At 34.2% G+C, this 22332-nt stretch overlaps 1 protein-coding gene across 23 annotated transcripts in view; it reads right to left on the bottom strand.

Annotated features, from left to right (window-relative positions):
- The window catches only part of DST (dystonin), a 497116-nt gene that overhangs the window by 28313 nt on the left and 446471 nt on the right, over positions 1–22332 (bottom strand). For all 23 annotated transcript variants that reach the window (XM_064360963.1, XM_064360947.1, XM_064360946.1 and 20 more), the window contains 14 exons: positions 21583–21814; positions 20441–20667; positions 18567–18689; positions 18347–18448; positions 16952–17053; positions 14454–14627; positions 14007–14162; positions 10509–10706; positions 10034–10162; positions 7286–7456; positions 6195–6350; positions 5485–5691; positions 2742–2861; positions 227–396 (listed from right to left, as the gene is read on the bottom strand). In XM_064360963.1, coding sequence (XP_064217033.1) covers positions 227–396; positions 2742–2861; positions 5485–5691; positions 6195–6350; positions 7286–7456; positions 10034–10162; positions 10509–10706; positions 14007–14162; positions 14454–14627; positions 16952–17053; positions 18347–18448; positions 18567–18689; positions 20441–20667; positions 21583–21814 — 2267 coding nt within the window. The remainder of the gene's footprint in view (positions 1–226; positions 397–2741; positions 2862–5484; positions 5692–6194; positions 6351–7285; positions 7457–10033; positions 10163–10508; positions 10707–14006; positions 14163–14453; positions 14628–16951; positions 17054–18346; positions 18449–18566; positions 18690–20440; positions 20668–21582; positions 21815–22332) is intronic.

The following is a 22332-nucleotide window of genomic DNA, read 5'->3' as shown; positions in this document are numbered from 1 at the left end:
AGCTTGGACAATGGTATCACTTTTTATTGTAATGAGTAGTTAAAACAATAAAGAACAGTAAAGCCTTCTCAATGCAAGTGCTATGTGTTTCGGGCACTTAGGACAAGCAGAAGTTCCTCAGGCAAAGGAAATATTTAAGGTTCTTGAAATGTCCCTGCAAAGCACCAATACTGTATATTTGAAAGAGGTCTACAGGGTAACCAAACCGTCTTAAAGAACATTTTACCGTTCCACAGATTTTCCACATATGGTATCCCATTTGTCTCTGAGTTCACTCAGCATGTCATCTAGTTTCAGGTTGTCATCAGCCAGGGAGGTTTTCTCCTTCAGAGAACGTCCAGTCCTGTTGGTGGTGTCATAGACAGAATGCTTGGCTCCGAGTGATTTCTGAAACTCCTATATATTTAACAAGAAAAACATGTGCATTTCTACTTAGGACTAATAAACAAATAGGTAAGAGGCATTAACAGAGGCATCCCTAATAAACAGAAATGAATTATAGACAGTCCCTGACTTATGATGACTTGATTTAGGATTTGTTTGACTTAATCATGGTACAAAAGCCACAGGGATTCAGTAGAAATCATACTTCAGTCAAGTATTCAATAAAGTACCTGCAATATTCAACACTTTATTATAAAAACAGATTTTGTGTTAGACGATTTTGTCTTATTGTAAGCTAATGTTAGGTGTATTAAAAGCATTTTTGATTTATAATATTTTCAATTTACAGTGGGTTTATGGGGATAAAAACACATCGTAAGTTGAGGAGCATCTGTATAGTCTTTCTACACAAATCAATTATAAGCTTGTATAGAGCAAGGACATTCTCTTTGTAGGCCACTCATTATCATCTTATGCCTAGTAGATGTTTATATGTATTCAATAGGAAGAGTAGAAAGAATGAGATAACTACTACTGACTATACAATAGCAGGCATGAGAATAAAGGTCAACTTAAAGGGAAGCTTACAAACTCACAAAATATAATGGAAACATTAATACAGTGATTCTCAATCCTTGTAACAAATTCAAATTACCCTAGATAGTAAAATGCTATGCAAATATACAATTTTCTAAGATAATCTCAAGGTTATAATTACCTAAGAAGTTTTTACTGCCTTTAAAAGCTACATACTTTAAATGTTTTAATATGACTAAATTATTTAGTTTGTCATGGGTAACAGGCAATTACATCTGGAAATTTCTAAGTAAAAGATGACACAATTACAATCAGATTATTTCTACAGTTTGTTATCAGTAAATATTTTTTCATGTTATTCTAAACAGAATGCCAGTGTTATAGAATCATGGTATTTATACAGATTTTCTTCACACAGCAGATATAAAAAAATGTTATTCTTGAATATAGGATAAATGAAAGTTTTTTAAAGATGAAAGTAACCAAATGATGAACAGAAAAGATGACTTTTAAAACTGGTTTAATGAACTGTCTTGATTATGCATCTCAGAGAAATGGTGACTTTGGCAACAGGTCACTGATGTCAAACAGAGACTCTAAAAAGGTAGATATTCTTATATATAGGACTCTCTAACTTTAATATGCAATATACTTTCATAAGACTATATGATATAACATCCATGCTCAAGTTCAAACAAAGCATTCTATTTTGAGAAGGAAGCTCTCATTTTGCCATCAGAGGGGCAGGAAGAAAGGTGCTGTTCACTGTCACTGTGCTCCCAATATTGAATGTGGCAGCTCACAGGTAAAGGGTGCCAGCAGAACAAGCCATTCATTAGTCCTTATCTAGCCAGACAACAGATGCTCACTATGTTTTCTCCCATCCCTCTAATCATGACCTCCTGGGGTTAGACCCGCTGATGGAAGCAGCCACCTGTGTGAAGATGATGGCCAGGATTTCCTCCTGATGATAAATTTTGTATCACCCCCATTTTTTCCAGCCTTGCAAAATTATCATGTTTCAAGTGATAATTTATATGTATGTGCCTAAGACTGTAAAACTCTTTCTAAGAATGACTTTTCTTTTACCTACATCCTCATTCTGATGGCTGGTGGGGTCACTTTACGAATAGCATTACAGAAAAATCCAAATTCTAAAGAGCTGGGGAGGGTGAGGGGATGCTCTTTGGATGTCATGTGAGAGATATAAAATATAACAGGCATAGAAAAGGTAGAAAGTATTTAGACAACAGTGGTTCTACAGGCTTTAGAACCTGTAGAACCTAGTCTATTATAAACATGTCATTGGTTACCTTTGAGGTTAGGTGGAATTTTATACATGCAAAAACACAATAAAATATTAATTTAGAATTTAGGTATGGGCAACCCATTTTTCCCATTCTATTGTTTAATAGAATCTATATTGCAAAATCTCTATTACTTTTTACTGCAGAAGTACCTTCAAGGTGGCATTTGGTCTGTGAAATAAAGTTTAGGAAAAGACAGCTGTCATGAAAAATTGAAATGCCAATGTTCAAAACCATTAAAAATCCTTTATATGTTTTAGATTGTAGAGGACTTCCATTTTTATTTTGTTTGTTTTAAACAATTAACCTTGGAATCATAATGAAATGGTCACTGAATAGTAAAGATATTGCAACCTGACCAACACTAAGAGCAACAGGTTTAAAATTTTACATAGGTTCACAATGAATAGCCTTTTTTCTTTAGTGATAAATAAATAGGAGATGAAGTAAGAATTTTAAAGTGATCTTGAACTATATAAGGAGATGATATGTTTTTCTTAATTATAGACTCACCTTATGTTGTGCAAGCTGTGTTTTTATTTTGTCTGGATCATTTGCGATTTCCAGTTCAGAATCCAAAGACTTTTCTGACTCTTCTAGCCACTCCATAAGTTTACTCCAAGCTTCATGGAACTGGAAAGAAATTTACATTTGTGTTGGAAAATTTTTCAAGCATATCATACTTGAAATCTAGTATATTTTTAAGACAGAGATTAATAGTAATAAAAATTCTAGGAACTGTTCTTTCAAAATTTCCACTGAAGAAGAAAAAAGTAATGCTTTTATCAACAAATTACCAAAACAACAACAACAAAAAAAAAGCATTGATAATGCTTGGCATTTGTGGCTGTGCCCCATAGTCACTTTGTTTTAATTCATTCAACATACCAGCTCTAAAAGAGCCTAGAAACAGTTAAGAAGCTCCAGAAACAACTTCTTCCTTATACTTTCTTCTCATTCAATAATAAACATAAACTCTCAGAAAATGTTTTGTATTTTTGTTGTTGTTATTCACTGCTGTCTATTGACAGATCTGGGTTTACTTTTAGGGTATTTAATATCTATGTTAAGAAAGGGGACCAAAAACCAGGCAGGGGAAGTATAAAGCTTGTAAATGGATTTTTTAAAGTAGCAAAAACAAAAAAAGAGGTCACCGCATTCCTGTTTAATGCAAAGATATTTCAAGAGCTTTATTGCTGCTCTCAAAATCTTCAAACTAATGCCTATGCCTCCTCACACATTGGTTTTATGTGTCTGAGCAGCCACAATATTTGAGTTCTAACAAATTGTTATTCTCTTTGGCATCTAGGACCTTGCAAACATTCTGGTACTATATATATATTTGATTTTAGCCATAGTTTCTTTTCTGTTTGTCATAAAGAACCAGCAGGTACTATTTTTGGATACAACAGTGAAATTGGTTATAAATTATTCATCACAATAAGCTTAAGTGAACAGATACCTAACAAAAAATTCAGTAATCAAAATTAAATCTATTGTATACCAAACCACATGAGTAATGAAATAACAAAAAGATATTTAACAATAACAGCAGATTAAGGACACAGACTCATAAAACTGTAAGGGCTCTCTGGAGATCATCTCATTACAAACCTTCATATCCCTCTCACAACCTTTAATTGAAACACAGAAAAATGGAAACTAGAATAGACACATAAATTGTGAAAAGTCAGAGATATATGATCAATATCTGAGCCAAAAACGGAGATATGAGAATACGAAGAAATAAACTGAAGAAACAGCTAGTCAAGGGGTTAGGTAGTTTGACTGCAAATAATACAGGCTATAACAATTGGATGGTAAGGTCAATGATACAAATGCACAAGTTCTGAGGCTGGTTCTACTTTCAAAACTATTTTTAAGCCATATAAATAGAGGAAATGCTCTACATTTGCCGTAAAAACAGTAGCAAATATAAAGTTAATTAGACAAAACGAGAAAATAAAATTGATTAAATCGAGAAAGGAGGGAAAAAAATGAGCAGCTGGCTACCGATATCCCAGAAACATTTATAAATTGATGTTCATAACTCAAGAAATGCCTGCACTACACATGCCACCGCACCACATAATGTGGACAGAAAAATGTCAGGCTCAGAATTAATACCATCTTAAAGATACATTAGAGACCAAGTCTATCCCAATGACTCATTTGTAACACTGAACATTTCATACCTCCCATTCAAAATGGGATCTACGGTGTGTAATGCTGTAACAATGCAATTTGTCATTTCTAAAGCCTTTAAACATTTGTACTGATAGCATTAAACATTGAAACACTTGACTCCCATGACATCTTTTCGCGTCACCCAATTGAGCGTAACTCAAAACAATGGGGTACAACACTAAGGCTAGAAAAATGCAGCTGACTGAGGGAAAAAGTAACTGTAAAATCCTCACTACAATATTACACTAACTTCTAGTAAAAATAAAAGATTTTTAAAAAATATATATATGTGCCAAGCAAGGTAGGTACATCTCTCTCTTTCATGGAGTACAAAGACACACAGAGATGCGTAACTTTACCTCTTTGTGCTTAGTCTAGAACGGAATGTTAATAACAGGTTAAGGGAGTAAGGAGAATTCCTTGTGAGATTTGTGAGATTCTCTAGATTAAAATTTTAACGTGGTCCCAAAAGATTCACACAATTAATTTCAAAGTGAGATGGAGTGCTATTATCTGCTCAAAATATTAGAGGAGAAATGTAGGTCTGTCAACAAGTGTTCAAAGAGGTGGAAGTGCCCACCAACTCAGACAGAAAATATGCCCCTTCAGAAAGCTGCTGGGAGGGCTTCATGCCTGGCTCTCAGCGCTGATAGCTTGTGAAGAAAGTCTGGCTTAGGAACTAAACAAAAGGTAGCAATACAATATAAGTATGATGTCTCACTCTGATTATGAGAGTGGAGGTCAAAAGGACAAAGAAAAAGAAAACAAACCTAATAAAAAAAATTCTGAGCTGCTTTCTGGGCCTTAATGATAATAACCTGTCTATGAAGTCAAGCTATAATCAGTCTTCTTACAATTAGTCCCCAGGGACTGAGGTTGCTGCCAGGTCAAAAAGTGATGTCAGCATCCAAACTGAGGCCACAGCCCTTTTAGGAAAGAATCACCATGGCACCATGTCATGATTTTATGTCTAACACAGCCTGTAATAAAAGTATGTCCATAACATATATTTCAAGAGCTAGAAGTGATTTATTGACAAGTTCAGAGAATTTTTCTAAAGGATTATCACCTGCTTGGCTCTCTTCCTTGCTTCATCCAAAGATCTTCCTCTTTCTACCAACCGCTGAACCACTTTTTCCCATCGACTTTGCACACTGATAAGTAGATTCTTGATTAGAACAACATCTTGTTTCTGACTAAAATATTTTAGGTGGGTTCCAGTTTTGTCCAGTTCTATTATCTGCTCACGGTGAGAATTTACTTCATTGGCAAAAACCTTTCCCAGAAAAAAAGGACATAAGTAGAAACAAAAGAAAATCAGACCAATCTTGAATACATTTTTGGTACCATAAACCTGAAATTGTTTTAAAGGACAAACGGAAGCTTTCAAAATAACAAATGCATGCTTTTGACATTAAAATGGCCTGCTGACAGCCAGGCAGGTGCCTCATGCCTGTAATCCCAGCACTTTTGGAGGCTGAGGTGGGCAGATTCAGGTCAGGGGTTCAAAATCAGCCTTGCCAACATGGTAAAACCCCATCTCTACTAAAAATACAAAAATTAGCCAGGCGTGGTAGTGGACGCCTGTAATCCCAGCTGCCTGTGGGGAGGATGAGGCACAAGACTTGCTTAAACTAGGAGGCAGAGGTTGCAGTGAGCCAAGATTGTGCCACTACAGTCCAACCTGGGCAATAGAGTGAGACTCCATCTCAAAAAAACAAAAAACAAAGCAGCCTGGTGTCTGAAAGGAGAATGCTATCTATTGGACTCACTATATACCTTGTGTTCGTCAATCTGAAATAAGACTGTGTCCAAGATAAGACTTGGCCGAGAAGCTACATTTAGGGTCTGTTCAGCCTGAGTAAGCCAGTTGATGAAGTCTTGGAGAGAATTGTGGAACTCCATTGCCAAGCTGAGAGCCTCTTCCAGTTTAGTCTGCAAAGACAGATTGTTTAGTATGTGATGTTTAAGGGTCTTAGTTATTTTGTTTGTTTCAGTTTAAACATTCTCTGGCAGATTCCTTTCTATCCCCACTTTATTTATGCATAGCTATTAATATATTAACTCAATATCTTATAAAGGTAATGGGCTTCACTAAAATACTGGCAAACCAAAACACTTTAAGCCTAGTAAGCAGCATCTCATCGTAACTAAAATAATATTTAGTATACACTAAAGCATGTTTTTTGGAAACTAACCAAAGAATGCAATTACTAAACAGAATCTGTAAAAAGGAAAATTGACAGTCATACAATTAATTTGGGGGCTCAAAGTAATAAGAACTATACTTTATGCTCCATCAGTGATGGCATATAATCTAGTATTCCTAGTCTACTGTTTTTTTCATGGCATTAAATAGCAATATTGAGATTTCTTAGATTGTCATTTTTGTGGTTTTAAAAAAGTAACAAAAACATATTTATAATTTAACATACATTTTAATCCATTCTCGTGGATTTTTTAATGTAAGTACTTAAAAATATAGAAACGATCATCTCACTCTCTGCTTTCCCTCTCTCCTTCCCCCCATATATATACAGCCTTTTGTTCAAATTAAACAAATTAGATTAAAATAGATTTAATGACCCAGAATTTGGGTGGTCCTCAACATTTAAAAATATACCTGAGTAACATTCGATCTATTATCTTTACCTATTTTCGAATATATCCCACCCCTTTAAATTTGTTCTCATGTTAAAAGAGAATATTATTTTTCAACTAACCCCATGAAAACTCCAAATGTATACAAAGAATGTTTAAACACGAATCATTAAAAGTTCTGCTCCTAATAGCTCAACTCAGAAATAAGGCAAAGTCCATGAAATGAAACACTAAAACACTGATTCTATTACATTAATCAAAGCACATACTTTCCTTTCATTGAGTTTGGTTTCCACTGATTCCCATTTTTCTTTCAAGTTATTTATGTCTTGGTCAATATTTGTCTCCGCAGATTTTGGGCATCTTGCAAGCATCTGCTGGCCTTTCTGCATCAGACTCTTAAACGTTTCTTCTTTAGCTTCAAAGGCAGCACAGACTTCCTAAATTGAGATACCCCCAGGTCATATCACTTTAAGAAAGTAAAGTTTAAGAGTTCTATTTTACTAGGTCATCAGTCCCAAGACCCTCATCATATATTCATCTCTCTTTGCTCTCTCAGAGAAATCATGATGCACTTAAACATTTCACTATGTTGCAACAACAACTAAACCTACAGTCATACCCTGTCTACTGAGGAATCTCAAAAATGGTGTTATCACTATCAATTTATTCTGGCATGCTAAGGTTTGAAGTAATAGTTTAAATGCTGTTAAGAAAGCTTTCACTGTATAGTAACTAATTAGTTCTGTGTCCATGGGTAAGTAATTTCACCTCCCTGAGCCTCAATTCCTTCCTCTGTAAAATGGGAGGTTCTCATAGATCCCTCCTTGTACTAACTAGAACGCTGTATCTTCCTTCTATATAGAATATAAGAAAATATTGCTTAGACAAATTCAAACTTTAAGACCAACAAAACAAGTTACTTCTCATTTAAAAAATTAAGACCAGTTCTATTCTACGTATTCAGCTACAATGTGAGTTAAATCATAGTTCTCACTGAAAGATTATATATTTTATGTCTCCCTTATATTTTCAACTTTATAAGTTTCAAAACTTGAGATATAATTCATATAAAATTCACCATATTAAAGTATACAATTCAATGTTTTTAAAATTATATTCATAAGGTTTTGTAATCACCACAAACCCCAGAATATTTTCAACACCTCAAAAATTTATTTCTTAAGTCTTAAAAAAAAAAAAAAGCCCTATTTAAATACATTTACAGTATCACCTACTACAAGCTTTAAATCCTAAGGCAAAACTTTCAGATACAGCTAAAAACTCAAGAAACTAATATTGTAAGTTTTGTACTTCTTTTCATTTCTAGCACAACAAAACCAAAAGATCTTTATTGACATGATATTACAAATATCAACAACTCTTTAGAATGCTTTAAATCACAGATTTAAACTTATTTAAACAGATTTCTATAATTTATTATATTATATAGGGTTACAAAAATTCATTTTAAATACCCCACCCAAATGCGGTTAGCTAAAATGGAATATTTTTCTAAAAGTAAATATTGTAAAGATAAGTTCTTTGCTTCCAAGTTCTTATATTCTTCTAAATCAGCATTTTAAAAATACTTATATGATTAGAAAATAATCCCAAGCATCTATCTGTTTATGAGTTCATTAAACTTCTAATTATTGGACACTGTCAAATCTGTGCAAGTGCTTCCAGGAAAGTAAAGAGTTATCTGGAAGTCTCTCAGGTTTTTTAAAAAAGGAAGATAAGCACTTACAAGTTATTCAGTCTATTACTTTTCCACTGAAACATATAGGTCTCCTGTGGCACTAAAAACCAATAACGACAACAACAACAACAAAAAACCACACACATAATAACTTTCTAAAACAATAAGTATACCATAAAGATTTCTAGAAAATTCTATACCAAATTAGTAAGACTTACTTAAACTATTCATGGTGATTATGAAGTGAGTAAGATGCTACCTGCCGTCATAGTCTGTTTTATGTCTTTACAATATCTACAAGATGGTTACTTCCTCTTCAAATCACCAAATGTGAAATTATTTCCAAATAAGTACAGTTTTATTAATATCTTACAAAAACATTAAATCTCTTTTAAATAGTATAGATATTGATTTACAATGACCCATTTCTTTTGCCAAATTTCTAAGTACTTGTACTTTTAGCTCCCAAGATAATAGTCATCAGTATTTTGAATATTTTTTAAAACTTCTGATGTAAATTAACAAATGTAAAAATTAGGGGACTCTTTTTACAAAATCTGAAACACTGTTTCTGCTCAGAGCTTCTAGTGCTGAATTATAATGAAATATGAATTTAAAATGTCAATAAATCCAAAGTAGCCTAAATTTAATTTGTCAGTCCCTATTTCTATGAAAGAAAGCCCACATTTCAAGTCTCATGATTTCTTCCTCTGTCTTCTTAGGAGCTATGTGGCATGATCTAGGTAGAACAGCCCACAGGTACAACACTCCAGATTGGACAATTAAACAGAAGCCTCCTCTTCTTGTCTGTATTTGGGGTACGTATGAAGTTGAAGATAAAGTTCTATCACCATTAAATCAAACAAGAAAGTTTTTCTTTTTAACAGAACAAGAGTATTTTTTCCAACTTTCCATGAAACCAAATGAGACAATCATGCTTATTACAACAATTTTAAATCATTCTGATTATTTTAGAGGTTTTTCTTTACATTTCAAGGTATAATAGTTTTATAATTTATATTACTGCCCATACAAGCATATCATTTTTTGGGGGAAGGTTTGCTTCTAAAAAGTGTCTAGAATTCTAAAACCTCTTTTCATATACTGACACACTAACCTTTGAAATAAAGAATAGGTTCTGACTTAAAAATTTTAATCAATACATGGTGTGTTTCTAGCGTATATACATAGTGATTTCTGCCATAAACTCTACATCCTTTAAAGCCTTCTCCCATGATTTATGTATTACCAGAGCCCATACAAAATGGTCAGTTGGTTACTCTGAGGCTAAAGCTGTAGAAAATACTTTGCTTACCATATGGACATTAAGCTGCTCCTTGGCTGTTTCCGGTAAGCCTCCCAGAGGTTTGGATGACAACAGATGACGCTCCGTGTCAGTCAGCCACTGCTGCAAATCCTCAATTTCACCATGGAACCCTTTGGCCTGAAGTAAGAGGGAGTTTTAAGTTGGGGCCATAAACACTGTCAGTTTCAAGCAGGAAATAAGCTTCAAACAATCCCAGCCTGCTAAGCCTCTCTATACATTCTTAAGAACAGCCAGGTACCATTAGATTTGCCTTTCTTCATCAAGAGAGCTCTAGTAGATAAGAGTATTATGCTAAGAAGTAGAAAGCTGCGTTCTCTTCTGCTGTTCTGTTCTATTCCACTTATTTTTACTCCTCTCTTTAAGGTATAAAAATTAAACAGGAGTCTGTGAACTAATAAAAGAATTCCATGCTATTTTGGTCTTGAATGCTATAGAAGCTTTCAGAATTTATTCTTTCACTCACCTGGCGCAAGGCACCATCCAGCTGCTGCTTCCTTTGTTCTGTTTTTTCCAAAACATTTTGCCAGCGTTGATTTAAAACCTCTAGCTTGCTCTGAAGGTTGCTTGCTTCTTCTCCTGCACTTGATTCAATTAGATCATTTCCTGCTTTATTAACAGCTTCCACTGTGGACTGATGGGCTAATACATCATTTTGGAGCACCTGAAAATATTAAGATAAGACCATATTTGCTAGTGTGCAACATGTTAATATTATCTTTAATGCAATTGTTTTCCTTTCTGGTTATTAAAAATTCTGAAACAAAAACATTATATGTGTAGAATTTTAATTTTTTTTAAGAGATGGGGTGGTCTCACTCTGTTGGCCAGGCTGGAGTATAGTGGTGTTATTATAGTTCACTGCAACCTCCACACCTGGGCTCAAGCAACCTTCCCATCTCAGCCTCTCAAGTAGCTGGGACTACAGGCACACACGACCATGGTTGGCTAATTTTATTTTATTTTTTGTACAGATACGGTGTCACTATGTTGCCCAGGCTGACTAATATTAAGTTTTTAAATGATAAACTTCCTTTCCCTTAAATTTGCAGCTTTCCTAGATATACCTTTATTCTGTCAATGTCCCCTGAAATGACTGTGTGAGAACACTTTGCTAGTTATTGCCACTAGAATGCCCTTGCAATTGATGACACTAAATATCTAGAGATTATAATTAAAAGGTTCTAAAATGTCTCACTTGGTTCAAGCTAATTTTAGTTTAATTCTCACGTCAAGCAAACAAAATACATTTTTATTCCTATATATTCATTATTGAATATATAATTATATCTAAGATATACAATACCATATTTTACAATTAGCATTCTGAAAGAGGAAAAAAATCCCAGAATATTCCTATATCTTCTCTCATTGGAGGAGTCCTGGAATTGACTGCTAAACTGAAATATTGGAAGACCCTAAAACTAACAGAAAAAAGATTTCACTCTATATCAGAGATACTTAAACCCAGCATTCTAAAATCCAGCTGTTCTTTTAGTAGAAAACATACATAATGAAATGCCTACTACAGAACCCAGCACATAATGCCTTCCTTTTACACACTGGAAATATATGAACAGGTTAATAATGCTTAAATGCACTAAAATGGGGTAAGTGCAGAAAGCAACCCTAAGGTTAAAAAAAACCAGTTCATTTTACCGAATGAGTATAGCTTTAGTTAATATAGATTCCTTTCAAGGAAGCTATGCTTAACCTCCCTCTAATGTTAGTAAAAGCTGATCCTACCCTGTACTCATTGACTCAGGCTTGGCAATAGTAAAGAAAAAGAACATCATCTCCCACACTATGTAACACATCACACATCTGGAGGGAAATCAGACCAGGGAGGATTTGGAGTGAAGATCAGTAACCCTTTGATATCACTGTTTCTCTGACTGTATGCACTCATATTCTGAGGCATCTGGTTAGGGAGTGTTTTTCAAAGGCTATAAAAACCAACTGAGTAAGAAGTTATCTTTATAGAGAGCATGTATTTTGCTATGTTAAGAGTAGGATCACTCTCAAAATCAAAAAGTTAAATGTTTTCATGGTCAAAATATAAAAAAGAATTCTACAAAATTCATTCCTCCAAATGGTCTGAGTCCTGCTACAAAGTCAGAGCTTAGGAGTAGACGAAAGCAGGAGAGGGACGGAAACATTCGTCTCTTCCTCCAGCAATTCTGCTGGGAATTTTATGTCCTCTAATTTTGATCTTTGAGGAATGGAAGGAAAAGAGAAAAGAGAGAAAGAGCCATTTCAAACCACTCAAAATTAGATAAACAGAAGTAAGAGGTCTTTACATATCCCCACCAAAATAGCTGCATCAGGGTGCCTCATTCTACCTCTACCATTCATACAAAGTTCTATCCTGATGTATGCTATTTTTAAGACAACTGATAGGTTTATAAAAATGTAAATCCAGCTATAAACTCACACCATGAAACTAAACATATTTTGTTGCTAGGCAGTTGGTCTCACCAGTCATTACAGCTCTAAGCAAACATATAATGTAGACATTAAATAATGAAACAAGCTCCTCGGTAAACATTAAGTATGCAAAATAAATCCAATTTGTTTAATCAAATATGGCTGGTCAATGACTATCAGTGTAGACAGATCAGGTAAGAGAAAAAGAAAATTTTAAACTAGGGAACAATTACTGTGGGGAAGTATGAAAAGAAGAAGAACAAAAGCAAGAATAGTCAAAAACTGTACAGCATAAAGTGCTAAAACCTACCTTTTAAAAAATGTTAATCAATATGTAAAATAAACATTTCCTATTTGATAATCAAGGAAAATTTATTTTAATTTAGGATTTAGAATTCTGAAGATACCACTATTACTGTGAATGTCAAAGTCTATGAAAGATTCTTGAATGCCAGGATAAACTCTACTGTACATAATCTGTTATTCATTAAGTCTACTGACTGAAGGGATAGGGAATGATCTATTAAGAAGTGTTACAAAGGTGACAATCTAAGACTGCCTTGCATGTATCTCTTAAGACAAAATTTTTTCTACTTACAAGCTTTATATCAAATGTAGGATATATAACAACTTTTTAAAACATAATAAATATTTTTAAAAATTCAGAAAGAAAAGGAGTAAGACACAAAAATTCAAAGACAAGAGTGACATGCAGACAAAGAGATAAACCTCAACATAACAAGAGATGTACAGATAAAAATATGTCAGATAGCCGGGTGTGGTGGCTCACACCTATAATTCCAGCACTTTGGGAGGCCAAGGTGGGCAGATCACCTGAGGTCAGGAGTTTGAGACCTAGCCAACATGGTGAAACTCCACCTTTACCATAAAATATTTAAAAATTAGTCAGGTGTGGTGGCATGTGACTATAATCCCAGCTACTTGGGAGGGCTGAGGCAGGATAATCACTTGAACCCAGGAGGCGGAGGTTGCAGCGAGCCAAGATCATGCCATTGCACTCCAGGTTGGGCAACAAGAGCAAAACTCCATCTCAAGAAAATAAAAAACAATGTTAGACATGACAAACAAGCTGCAAATGAAAGAGACATGGAAATATGAATGACCAGAGTGACAATACACATAAAACCTGCAGTAGGACATTTTCAGCCTATGATTTTGAAGGCTACCCTAACAACTTTAAAAAAATAGGTGACATTATCACAATGAGAGGTATAATTAGGAATTTAAATCTTTAGTGTTTGCCATGCAGCCTTAATAAACTTGAGCACAAATTGCTCATCCCTGTTTTGTTTGACAATTGTCTTGAATGAGAAAAACATTTTTATCATAATCTTTTAGGAAAAATATTTTGACTATACTGTTTTAAGTAGTTTAACCTTTAGTTATAAATGTCACATATGAACTTGTGTCAAAATCATAAACTTGAAACACACATAAAGAAGAAATATATCCAAGAAATCTAATGACACTGGAAATGGACAGAGAAGAAACAGAATATGCAATAACAGCTACGTACATGATGCTTGGCAAGTTCAATTTCAATGGCTTTAGGGTCTCCTCCAACAGGTTTCTGCTCACTTAGCAAGCCCTCGGTGTGTGTCAGCCACGTCAGGAGCTCATCCAGGGCATGTTGGAACTGACCCAGCGCTAATAGAGCACCCTCCAGTTTATGCTATCGAAAAAGTGGGAAGGAAGAAAATCCATTTATAAATTTGATATTATAAATGATATGTCTTTATAAAACAAGGGTAAAAAAATAAATGTTTTATGCTGCATAAGTCCATAAACATATACAATGAAGCCTAATCATCATATCCTTCTATGTTTTAAGTTTGATGCTCCTTGTGGTTAAAAATAGCATGTGAGAAGCATAAAAAATTCTAATTTTATCTTTAATAATCATTTTACATTAATATCTGAAATGGAAAATGTATAACTTCTTAAGAAAAGTCCTGGTATTTACCTGTCTGTTGATGATTCTCTCATCCAGGCTATCCCATATCAATTTCAGTTCCATTAATGGGTCTTGAACAGTGTGTTTGTCACTATCTTCTGTTACTTTCTTTAGCAAAAGCTCTGCTTGATGGTTCAGTCTTTCCATTTCTATCTGTTGTTGATAGGCTTCAGACTTAAATTGCTATTTTAAAAGAGATACACAAAGAAAATATTGTTAAAAATCACTAACTTCAAACAAAAAAATCTATTGGTTATATTGGTTATATCATCATTCTAATTCACACTTCTTACTGAAAAGAGGCGATGAAAAGTAAAAATCTCATGAGGCTCACCAATGGAAGAATTATAGACAAAAAAATTAATAAGGAAAATATTTTCTCTTTATTCAATATTTTTAGATGGATAGATGTTTCTATCTGTAATTTTGACATTTCATTTCATTTTGTTCTCTACAATAAAAATTAAATTTCAAGGCTGAACTTATTCCAATATCTTATATGCATTTGAAAAATGAGTTTTGAAATTATGGAAAAGAAAATGAAATATATGTTGACACATATGAAAGCCCAAATAAAGTCTTAAGAAACTCAAATTAGTATTTCCTGCTCTGAAAGCTACACACATCTTGTATCCCCTGATAATTTTATGTTTTCTGTAGCTGTGCTGTGCTCATTAATATTTAGTTATTCCCATGCCTCATCCACTGCTGACATAGAACGCTATTCTCTCTTCTTCTACTTTCTAAGTCACTGATATAGTTAATAATCTTGGCTTTGCCAACCAACAGGTTAGCAAACAGTTGCTTATAATAGGTAACTGTCACTTCATAAAATATTTATTTTAATATGTAATAGTAAAAAAATTCATTGCGAGCAGTCCCTTAACTTTTTTCAAAAATACATGAATAATAACTTAAAAATAATAACAAACGTATAGTGAGCACTTGGTATGTTCAAGTTGCTTTCAACCAACTTATTAGGGAAATAATTTTATCCTTAATTTAAGCTAAAGACAGAGGAATAAGACCAGTTAGATAACCTTTCCGAGGCTATATGCCCTAAGTGGACAAACTAGGACCGAAACTCAGATAACCTGATTTCAGAGTGAGCACTTCTAACCAGGCTGCTATATAAAAACCACTGAGCTATATAAAATAATCAAAAATAAATTATCCACACTCATAATTGTACATAAAGTACATCATGTGTTTGCTACATGAGCAGATTAAAGTAAAATAAAAATCTCAATTTAGTGATGGTAACAATAAAATTACTACAAAGAAAATTTGTTTCTAAATGAAATATTCTATGTCACACTTAGAGATAGAAATGCTGCAATTTTAAAGCCAGATAATAATTTCACATAAATTCTAGCAGAGTTCATAGCAAACGGTGTGATGTCTCTGCATATGGAGAGTTAAAATTAGGAAGGAAATAGCTGATCCCATTTTGATAAATGATTATTGGTACAGAGGAATTCAAAGAGGAAACAGCCCAGCCATTTTCACATCTGCAGATCAAGAATTACAAGAGCAAAAATTACAGAGGACAGCTATGAAAAACAACAAACATTTACAAAACTAACATTTTGGGAAACATTATTATGTCATGGATGTGTTTTTAACCTGTTAGACTAAACGAATTACTCAGAACACTCTAAAGAAAATAAAAATATTGGGTTAACGGGTATAAAACAATAGAAAGAATGAATAAGATCTAGTATTCGTGAGCACACAAGGTCATCATAGTCAAAAATAATTTTTGTACATTTAAAAATAATGAAAAGAGTATAACTGGATTATTTGTAACACAAAGGATAAATGCTTGAGGTGGGTACCTCCATTTACTCTGATGTAATTATTATATATTGCATGTCTGTATCAATATATCTCATGTAACCTATAAATACAGACCCCTACTATGTACCCACAAAAATTAAAAATTAGCATTAAAAATATGTATGAGGAAAAGAAAAATGATGTTGTAGTGTACTGATAACAATATACTGCTGAATAATAAACAAGTTATAAATATCCTTACAGTATTATCTAAATACATCTCTCTCTCTCTCTCTACACACACACACACACACACACACACACACACACACACACACACACACACACATACTCCACATCGTATGGCCCTAATGTGAAGATACTGAAAAGGCTATAAATCAAATCTAAGAAAGTTTGACTCAAGGTATGTAACATTTTGGGTGACTTCAAATAATTTGTTTTTCTCCTTTTTATTTGTATTTTTTCATTTTTCTATAATGAACAGTTATTAATTCATTATAAAAAGAAAACTATTAATAGCATTTTCTTTCCTTTATTTAATGAGCACTTATATATTGCTTAGCATGTGAAGGCGCAATGTACATGAAGCTAGCTTCATAATTAAGTTGTCATACTTACATTAGGTAAAATAAATTTATGTAAAAGTCATGTGAATCAAGAACTTAAAACTGCAAGGAAGTCTTTGATAAACTGGTTCCCACACATACCTTTAGCTCTTCAATCTGCTGTTTGACAGTTTCAAGATCTGTTCCAATCGGAGACATTGAAGCTAATTTACCACCTGCAATATCGACCCAGTCAAATACCGCCTGAAAGACACATTAGTCCATGTGTTGTTACAACAGTACATTTGAAATTGCTACAATATTTCAAGTAACACAGAAAAATACAATTGTAAGTCTAAAAGATATTGCGAAATGAGACTATTTAATAAAAAAATTAACATGGTTCACCTAATAAGTAAAAGCAGCAATATATCAAAATGATCGTCCCAAATATGAAATAGATACATACAAGTTTGCAAAATAAATTTTTCATTCGATTGATTCTTGACCGAGTCTCACAGACGGGCTGGAGCCCAAGTTAGTTACTTCTCATTGATACCTTATTAGTAAATTATCACTTTGGTTACAAAAAAAAAAAAAAAAAAAGGAAAGGAAAGGGGAATTATAATAAAGTGTTATTTGTAGTAAAATTTTTCATATATTTCCAAAGTTCAAAAAACTTCTCAGCTGGCATAAAGCCTAGCTGTGACATTTATTTTTACAAGTATAGAAATGGAGTGGCATAATGAAAAAGGAAAAGATGTTCTCATCTGGGCTTTAAAAATAATATTCACTTTGTGTTATGGAAATACTTAAGCTTTTTCCATATGGTAAGAAGGATGAAAGATTAAACTCCTGCCAGCCTGTGAGGAAATGGAGCAAGGTTAAGGGAGGCAGAGAAATACATCCTAGTTGGCCTCAACTGACAAGAGAATTTTTAATATTAAAAAAAAACAAACCTTACAAATAGTTAATGAACTGAATGAAAATCTTTAAGAGAAATGAAAAACAACTATTAAAAGGAATTATAAATATAGAAAAAAAGAAAACACTTTTTACACACCAGATTATGACCTAATAGAAATCTATTTTGTACATGGAGAACACTGGCTTCAAATCAAATTTCTTTACTTCTGACTTTAAACTTGGTGATATTTTTAGATAGTGTTTACTCCTTTCATCTTATTCCACTCAGAACAGAATTCAGATTTAGTTCCATTTCACTGTCTGATGCTGAGCCATTTATAAAAAATACTGTGTGGGAACATTTACTTTCACTTTAAAAAAAATCAAAATATTTCTTTTCAAAGTAAATTTCACTGAATGTGTATACAGAAATGTGTTTAGATGTGTATATAAATCTACACATATCTGAAAGGTCAGAAATAATCTTCTAAAAGACAAAACATGAACTGAGATACATGAGGAATGAGATACCACAGGAATGATTTGCCCACAATTGTATATGCACTGGCAGGCCTTAGGGTGGTGCCAATATGTAGACATCAATTAGTATGATTCCAGCTAAGACCAGCGCATACACTGTAATCCTCTTACCTGCAGTCCATCCTGGTACTGAACGGCAGCCTGCATTGCCTCCTCCAGTTTGTCAATCCGGTCTTTCCAAGCTTTATTTAGAGAATCCCATGCTGAATTTAACTACGAGATGTATGTTAGAACTCTTTTAGTGTCATATTTTGAACTTTTAACTACTTTTAACATAACATTTTCATTAACTAAAAATTTTTTAAAAGCCATGCTAATAAGCTGGTTGTACCTCATCTATGCTCTTCTTGACGATGGGTTTATCAGGCTCCCCACATGCCGCAATGAGTTCAGAACCCAGGTTAATAACTATATCCAGCTCCTCCTGTAGTCCATCTATTTCTTCCCTTATGGCCTAGAATAAGAAAACGACAGCCTTAGAATTTTAAGCAAAACCACATCAAAACTTTAAAAAGTACACAACCATATCAATGGTAGTCATTTCTAGAAGGTGGCATTGTAATAATTTTTACTTCTTTCTGTTTTCTAAGTTGCTGCAATAATTTTTTTTAACAAGAAAAGAGATATTTTAAAAGAAAAATAGCACCCTTCTAGTAACAACTGCCAAATGTTTCTTATAAAGATAATATTTAAGAAATGATAAATAAGAAATACCTTAATAAATACCAAAACACATTTTTAAAAATATCAACAATACTAAAAGGCTTAGAAAGACATTTTGGTTTCCAAACCATTATACATTTAAAACAGACAAGTAAAATATGTATTCAAAAGCTATATAAATTAATGTATTTGTTAGCAGATTTAGAATAATGTAGCTTTGGATTTACATTTTATGTCATTACCCCAGGTATGAGCTATAAGGTATAAAAATACCACAACAGAAAGGCAGTATTTTACTTTTGCTTTCATCTTCTTGGTTAAATACATTCACTCATTCAACAAACACTGAATAAGCATAAACCAAGCCCTAAACCAGGCACTGGGGATACAAAGAAAAATAGATATGGCTATTCCCTTCAAGGGGCCCACAGTTCAGGAGGAAACACAGAGGCATAAGCAACAGTAAATCATACTATGTGCAGAGTCCTTGCATGAAGAAAGTATTATGGGAACACAGCTACACTAACTCTGCTAAGTACACAAAAAAAGGTTTCATGTGGGGAGTAATTATCCAACTGAACCTTGAAGCTTGAGTTGCCTTTGCCAGAAGAGTGGCAGGAAGGACATTCTAGAGGAAATAAGACGTGCAAAGGCACTGATGCTAGAAAGGGCAAAACAGTTTGTTTTGGGAAACACCCTTTCTAATCACTAGCAGGGAGGGAGCTTGGTAAAGGAGAAATAGAAAAACATAACTTTGGAAACATAGGCATGACTAGCCTGGGATGCAAAAAGCTGCATGCCCTGCTCTAGGGAGTTTAAGCTTTATCCAGAGGGCAGAGGACACCTCTGAGGGGGTTTAGGCAGCAACACAGTAAGGGCGGATCTAGAGGGAAGACTGGCAGAAAGGTCAGAGGCCTGACGAGCAAGGACAGTCTGCACTTTGGATTACTTTGGAAATTAAAAAGAAAAAAAGAGATAATGAGGCCCTGAAATAAGGCAAAAACAGTTAGGATAAAGAGGAAATTTTCATTGTTGTTGTTGTTGTTTGTTTTTTGAGACAGGGTCTTGCTCTGTCACCCAGGCTAGAGTGCAATGGCACAATCTTGGCTCACTGCCACCTCTGCCTCCCAGGTTCAAGAGATTCTCATGCTTCAGCCTTCCAAGTAGCTGGGACTACAAGTGTGCACTACCATGCCTGGCTAATTTTTGTATTTTTAGTAGAGACAGTTTTGTCATGTTGGCCAGGCTGGTCTTGAACTCTTGGCCTCAAGTGATCCGCCCACCTTGGCCTCCCAAAGTTCTGGGATTACAGCCATGAACCACTGTTTAGCAGGGCCTGAAAAACTGTTTTAAACATACAATCTCAAAGTGAAATTTGTGGGTATACTCTATAAACTCTATCTCCTACTGTATCACTGCACATTGCATTTTCAGAAGCAAATATAAATTTTAACAGAATAACCCCTAATATTTACCCAAGAAATCTGGGTTTCATTACAACACAACTTATTTTTCTAACTTTAAATGAGATTTTCTGCTTACCTCTGCTGCTTCCTGCTGTTGTTTTACTACTGAAGGATCAATTCCAGCATCTTCCAGGTCCCGGATGAAATCTTGAGTATCTTTAATGGTAACTACCAATGACATGTGATCACACCAGAACTTTTCTGCTAGCTCCATCACATCCAGTAGTTTGGCTTCCCTTTCTTCTACCAGTGTGTGTATGTTCTCCCAAATGAAAACCATTTGGTCAAGCTTATCCTGAACAGCTATGGAGCAAAACAACATCCACAAGGCTATTGGTTAGCTCCATGTAACCAACAAAGTAGAATGTTACCGTTCACACAGAAAGCAGTGATCCAATTTGCTAAGCATCTAAAACTGGACCAAGTTTCGTATGACCCCAGTCCAGTGGGTATCAGTGGGTCCAACAGTCTACGCCAGATAATACAACATCTCTAGATCTCCTATTCTTGCCAATCTAAGGTTCTTCCTGACAAAAGTGAGCTCAGAGTAGAACCAAGTGTATCAAGTTTCAAGTTCACTTAGGCTGTCCTTAATCCCAAAGGGAGTGAAATAATCACCTGGGTATACTTTCAGGTTCTCCAAATAAAAATACAATCGTCTGTTCAGTCCCAGGAATATAACAATGTATGGTATGTATTTTGGGCTTGCTTCTAGAGTACTCCTATTGTCAATTTCCACTACACACATGCTCTTCCTTTTGACCCTCAGCTCATATCTCAAACATGGCTAGCTGTGGTTGTGGATCCCAGTTCTGTGGCTATGTGATGCAGCATGCATGCATGTTCATTCATGTAAGGTAGTAGAGTCAGTAACTCTGCTAGTAACTCTGAAGAAAAAACCCCTAGATTTGGCTTTATTAGCAATATGCTTCACTTATTAATTTAAAAGGCCTGAGAACACATGGTCTTTGATCATATGGCCTTTATACATGGTCTATGTATAATGGCTCACTTTGCATTCAATCAATTAATTTCACAAACACAGGAAGACATTAACGAGGGATTTGTAAACACAGTCCTTCAACCCTAAACACATCATATCCGTAATACCTTTTCTAAGATGCAGCATTTTTTAATGCAACTGGACTGTGAGTAAACAGCATAAAAATTAGAACTGCTTTAAAAATGAAGTTTGTTTCCCTATTCAAAAATTATTACCTTTGGCAGATATGTCTTTATCAGCGCCCCCAGATCTAGCGATCATTTCTTCTCCCCTCTGTTTAAGAGTTTCATACAATGGCTGTAGCTTTTCCATGTCTACCGACACATTCTTATTTTCACTGATCTGTTCCTTGATCTTTTCGACCTCTGCAGAGATAGAAGGTGGCTGCCTCAGACGCTCCACGATGCGTTCCAGGCTCTCAAGGATCTGATCTATCTTGTCATGGAACTAGGAGTAAAACAAAGAGATATTTTATGGAAAAAAAGATCTGTAATACCAAGTGTGAAATTTAAATGAAAAAACATTTTTTACAATTTAATGTCACAAGAATAAATTTTAGCCTCTTTATCAACAGACCCATTCAAAAGCTATATCCACCTGGTATGTCAAGATACGCCTAAAATCATGACATATATGCGCCTCTGTGTCACACTACCTATATGGACTTAGTTTCTTATGAATAGTTGAGTGTATCCATTAAGAAATGGTATATGTTAATATGCAACTGGACCAGGATGACATGGCCAGCAGCATCTCTTTATCTGTTGCTTCATCCTGTTATCATAATTCAAATTAATTTTAAAAATCAAGTTCAATAAGCTGAGTATTTGTCTATTCAAATGGATTGTTTACTTCATTTTTAATAAACTATTTTGGCATACTGAAAAGTTATATTATTTAATGTGAAATTCATGGAAAGTTCTGATTAGATTCCAGAGAATCCTTAAGTTATGCATTTCATGAAC

Source organism: Aotus nancymaae, unplaced genomic scaffold, assembly GCF_030222135.1.
Source record: "Aotus nancymaae isolate 86718 unplaced genomic scaffold, 86718_ANA_hifiasm-v0.15.2.pri h1tg000040l, whole genome shotgun sequence".
NCBI classification, from domain to species: Eukaryota; Metazoa; Chordata; class Mammalia; order Primates; family Aotidae; genus Aotus; species Aotus nancymaae.
Note: the sequence above shows the minus strand (reverse complement) of the source record. Positions and strands in the feature narration are given on the sequence as shown.